The sequence below is a fragment of the Terrapene carolina genome, unplaced genomic scaffold, assembly GCF_002925995.2.
Source record: "Terrapene carolina triunguis isolate 2854851 unplaced genomic scaffold, T_m_triunguis-2.0 Scaffold17672, whole genome shotgun sequence".
Taxonomy (NCBI): domain Eukaryota; kingdom Metazoa; phylum Chordata; order Testudines; family Emydidae; genus Terrapene; species Terrapene triunguis.
This window is the reverse complement of record NW_020682023.1, coordinates 1-5,372: the sequence shown is the minus strand read 5'-3', so window position 1 is coordinate 5,372 and position 5,372 is coordinate 1. Positions and strand designations below refer to the sequence as shown.

Genomic DNA, 5,372 nt, shown 5'->3' with positions numbered 1-5,372 from the left:
GGTGGTGGTGGTAGGATACTGGGGGTGGGGGTCTTTGTGCCCAGGGGTCTGGGGTACCGATGGGAGGACGGGGTCTCCAGCCTGCCTCTCCCGCCACTCACAGCCTCTGCCCCGCACAGACATCTCCGTCAGCCTGCTCTCCGTCATTGTCACCTTCTGCGGCATCGTGCTGCTGGGGGTCTCGCTCTTCGTCTCCTGGAAGCTCTGCTGGATCCCCTGGCGGGACAAGGGGGCCTCGCCGGCGCCGCGCAAGGACCACGGCCTCCACGGCCACCTCCACCACTCGCCCTACGGCGACCTGCTGGTGGAGCGGGTCGAGCTGGGGCCCGAGATGCCCGAACGCTCCTACCTCGACATGGACTCCTACCCCGAGGCCACCCTCAAGCTGAGCCAGACCTCGCCCGACCTGCCGGTGGAGGGGCAGGTCGGCCCTAAGGAGGGCGCCAGCATGCCCAATGCGCACTCCCACCAGCAGGTGGCCACCCTGGCGCCCGCCCCCAGGTGAGGCCCGGGGCCGCCCTCGCCGCCCACTAGGGGGCAGCAGGAGAGTGCCTGGCATGGGAGGGGGAACCGAAGGGGAGCTCTGTCTCAGGGGGGCCGGTGGCGTACCTGGGGTTTCACAAGGGGAGCCCTGGGGTATGGGGGCTCCTGGGGGGAGTGCATTCAGGGGGAGCTGCCCCCCCTCCCAGCCCCATAGCTCCTGTCCCAGGTGGGTTGGGGGCTCCCCATGCCTCAGTATGCCCCTCCCAACTCCTGACCCCTCACAGGTACAACACCCTGCCGCGCCCCTTGACCCAGCAGCTCTCCAGCCCGGAGGTGGTCGGCCACGGTGGGGAGGACAAGCCGGAGCAGGCCACCAGCATCGGTCAGATCAAGCCGGAGCTGTACAAGCAGCGGGCGGGCGAGGCGGAGCACCGTAAGGCGGAGGGTCCTCCCTGCGGGCGCATCAGCTTCGCCCTGCGCTACGCCTACGCCTCGGAGCAGCTGGTGGTGAGGATCCTGCGGGCGCTGGACCTGCCGGCCAAGGACGCCAACGGCTTCTCCGACCCCTACGTCAAGATGTACCTGCTGCCCGACCGCAAGAAGAAGTTCCAGACCAAGGTGCACCGCAAGACGCTCAATCCCGTCTTCAACGAGACCTTCAACTTCAACGTCCCCTTCGCCGAGCTGCCGGGACGCAAGCTGCACTTCAGCGTCTACGACTTCGACCGCTTCTCCCGCCACGACCTCATCGGGCAGGTGGTGCTGGACAACCTGCTGGAGATGGCGGAGCGGGATGAGGAGACGCCCATCTGGAGGGATATCCTGGAGGGCAGCTCGGTGAGTGAGATCATGGGGGGGCGGGTTGTGGGAGTGGTGAGCGGGTCGGGAGGTTGACCCAATCGTCATCTCAGCCCCTGTCTGTCTCAATTCAGCTCAACTCTTCACCCCAACCTGAATTTATCCCAACCCAAACCCAACCCATCCCAGTTCAACTCAACCTTAAACCAACCCAATCCAAATTCAATCCCAGCAAGACCATATCCCAACCCGAACATAAAAACGGCCAGACTGGGTCAGACCAAAGGTCCATCTAGCCCAGTGTCCTGACTTCCGACAGTGGCCAATGCAGAACAGGTAATCTTATCAAGTGATCCATCCCCTGTCGCCCATTCCTAACTTCTGGCAAACAGAGGCTAGGGACCCCATCCCTGCCCATCCTGGCTAATAGCCATTGATGGACCTGTCCTCCATGAATGTGTCTAGTTCTTTTTTGAACCCTGTTATAGTCTTGGCCTTCACAACATCCTCTGGCAAGGAGTTCCACAGGTTGACCCCAACCCATCTCCATGCAACTCAACCTTAAATCAACCCAATCCAAATTCAACCTCAACTCATCTCAATCCAGCCCAGACTCAACTCTCAATTCAACTCCAGTTCTCAACCCAAACCCAACCCGAGCCCTCACCCAACTCAGCCCAACCCAAACTCAATTCAGTTGCACTCCAAGCCGCACCCAACTCTCAACTCAACCCCCAACCTCAACCTGCTTCAGATGCGGCAGCCGGAGAACCCATCTGGAGGGGCATCCTGCAGGCCACCTCGATGGGTGAGACCCCTTGGGGAAAGGGGGGCATAGGGGATAGGGGAGACTGACCCAACTCAACCTCAACCCCATGTCAACCCAGTTCAACTCAAACCCAACATCCAACGCTCAAACCAACTCCACTCAATCCATCTCCCCAGTCCAGACCCACCAACTCGATCCACTTTCTATCCCAGCCCCTCTACCCAAGCCCACGCCCAGCCCAGCCCCCAGTGCGCACACCCAGCCATCCTGCTGGAGATGCCAGAGTGGAAGCAGGTGGCTTGTCTGGAGGGACCCCCTGGAGGCCAGCGTGGTGAGACCCCAGGGAGATGGGATGGGTCCCAGGCCAGGGCGTGAGAGATGCAATCTGGGGAGGGGGATAATGTGGGGTGATCCCAACCCATGGGTAGGAGGCTGCCTCGAGTGGGGGGTGGGGTCCCAGCTTGGTGAGGGCCGTGGTATCTAACGACCCTCCATCCGGCTTCCCCCGGACCCTGCCCTTCCCCCGCAGCACCCACTCCTGCCCCTCCCCCCAGCTCCTGGTGCCTTCGACCCAATTCTGCCTGGATTTCCGGCCTGGGTGTGTTTGAAGATTTTAGCTGAATTTGTTGTTCATGAAACTGACGGGTAATTAGAGCAGCCAGGTATGTGTGCTCCCCTCCCCCGCCCGGCTCCGATGCTGCTCCTCACTCCCGACCCGCAGCCCCCCCAGCCCCGCTGGTGCCCCTCACTCCCGACCCGCAGCCCCTCCTACCCCAGCCCTGGCCCCCCCCAGCCCTGCTGGTGCCCCCCACTCCCGACCCGCAGCCCCTCCTACCCCAGCCCTGCCCCCCCCAGCCCTGCCGGTGCCCCCACTCCCTACCCGCAGCCCCTGCCAGCCCCGCCCCCCCCCAGCCCCCCCAGCCCTGCCTTTATTATTGTCCCATAACGCGCTCGCTCTCCGGTATCAAATCCAATTGTCATCAATTGCGAGGCTGTTTGGGGTTTGAGCTGCTGGAAGTCAGCTGATTTTCAGGTGAGGGAAAGGGTGGGGGAGGGTAAGGAGCAGGTCTGGGTGTGTGTGCGCCCTGCCCCTCCCCCGTGGTGCTGTGTCGGTCCCTGGGGGGCTGGGGGGGGGGGGGGGGGGGGGGCGCCCCCCACTGTCTCCCCCCCCCCCCCCCGCCCCCCCCCCCCCCAGGAAATCCACCCGCTGCTCTAGCTCCGGCCCCAGCATCCAAACAGGGTGAGCTGGGAACCAGCCCCAGACAGGCCCTGGTCCTGCTCCCTGCAGCTCCGGCCCCACAACCCCCCCCTGAGCCCACTGGGGCAGCGCCCCCTAGCGCCGCACTGGGGGGTCGTAGCCAGTGCAGAAGGTGAGGGGAGACCACCCCCTACTGAGTCCCTGCCCCACTCCTGGCAGGTCGGCTGCAGGTCGGGAGTGAGGGGCACTGGCTGGGAGGGGGGAGCCCAGGGCTGGGCTAGCGGGGGCTGTGGGTCGGGAGTGAGGGGCACCGGCAGGGCTGGGGGGGGCGGGGCTGGGCTGGCAGGGGCTGCGGGTCGGGAGTGAGGGGCACCGGCAGGGCTGGGGGGGGGCAGGGCCGGGCTAGCAGGGGCTGCGGGTCGGGAGTGACGGGCACCGCATTGGGGTCAGCTCTGACTCAGGAAATCTGGCCTGTCATTTCTCTGCCTCTCGCTCTCCTCGGCCGTTCCCGGGGGCCGGCGGTGGCCGGGCGCCAGGGGCTGTAACACGCGGGCTGGGCCGGCGCCCGGGGCCAGGCGGGCATTAATATTCATGGGCAGGAAGTCGCTCCAGCCTGGTAAAGGGCCATGAAATATTCAGGCTGGGGAAAGCAGCGGCTGCAGGCACCTGGGGTCACTCACCCGCCCCTTCCCCCCCCACACAGGAGAAGGCCGACCTGGGGGAGGTGAATTTCTCCCTCTGTTACCTGCCCACCGCCGGCCGCCTGACCGTGACCATCATCCGGGCCTCCAACCTCAAAGCCATGGACCTGACCGGCTTCTCAGGTCAGGGACCGGGGGTCTGCGCTCGGGGGGGAGCGGCTGGGGGAGGGCAGGGCTGTGCCGGGGGTGTGTGTGTGTGCGGCTGGGATGGGCGGCTGTGGGTGCTACAGGAGGTGGGAGATGGGGCTGCTTCTGGGTCGGGGGAGGCACCGAAGGGGTGGCCGGGGAGGGAGGCTGCTGGCACTGGGAGATGTGCAGCTGGGGACCCCACCCCTCCTCCCCATCCGGGCCATATCTGATGCGCCCCCAGACCCCTACGTCAAGGCCTCGCTCATGTGCGAGGGGCGGCGGCTGAAGAAGCGCAAGACGTCCATCAAGAAGAACACCCTGAACCCCAGCTACAACGAGGCCCTCGTCTTCGACATCCCGCATGAGAGCGCCGAGCACGTCAGCCTCACCATCACCGTCATGGACTACGACTGGTGAGCCTGGAGCACGGCTGCTCGTCGGGGTGTGTGTGTGTGTGTGGGGCAGGACTCCTGGGTTCTCCCCCGGGCTCTGGGAGGGGAGTGGGGTCTAGTGGTTAGAGCAGGGGGGCGGGGAGCCAGGACTCCTGGGTTCTCTCCCCGGCTCTGGGTCCCCATGGCAGGGGAGGGGGTCCAGCATTGACCGGTCTGTCTCTCTCCCAGCATCGGGCACAACGAGGTGATCGGGATGTGCCGGGTGGGGAGCGACGCCGAGGGGCCGGGCCGGGAGCACTGGGCTGAGATGTTGGCCAACCCCCGCAAACCCATTGAGCACTGGCACCAGCTGGTGGAGGTAATGGGGTGGGGCGGGCTGGAGGGGAGGGGCGGGTCGTGCTACGTGGGGTGGCCCTGGGGGTGCAGGGGAGATGGGTGGGGGGTGTCAGGAGGGGGCAGGCTTTGGGGTCAGGAAGGGGTCACCTATGGGGCAGAGGGGCTGTGGACGGGCAGAGGGGTACCATGGGGAAGGGGGCAGGGAGGGATGCTGTGGGGGGGGGGGCTGTGGAGCTTGGGGGGGGGGGGGGGGGGAGCGCCGGGGGGGCGGGTGCCATCTCTGACCCCACTGCCCCCCCCCCCCAGGAGAAAACCCTCAACAGCTACATCTCCAAGAGCGCCCAGCGCGACAAGCCCAGCATCGTAGTGCAGAGCGTCCCGTCGGACTAGCCCCTCTGAGACCCCCAGGGGCCGTGAGTATCCGGGCTAGCGGGGGCTGCGGGTCGGGAGTGAGGGGCACCAGCAGGGCTGGGGGATACGGGTTGGGAGTGAGGGGCACTGGCAGAGCTGGGGGATGTGGGTCGGGAGTGAGGGGCAGCGGCAGGGCTGGGGGGGCTGCGGGTCGG

General features: G+C 66.1%; 1 protein-coding gene across 1 annotated transcript; it reads left to right on the top strand.

Moving 5' to 3' along the window:
* Nucleotides 1-103: 103 nt before the first annotated feature.
* Nucleotides 104-5,196, top strand: SYT3 (synaptotagmin 3; the record flags this gene model as incomplete). The annotated part of the gene is made up of 6 exons (XM_026661814.2): nt 104-501; nt 690-1,320; nt 3,952-4,072; nt 4,320-4,491; nt 4,699-4,828; nt 5,113-5,196. Coding segments are annotated over 6 exons (1,536 nt in total), but the record flags the coding sequence as incomplete, so codon positions are not given.
* Nucleotides 5,197-5,372: the final 176 nt, after the last annotated feature.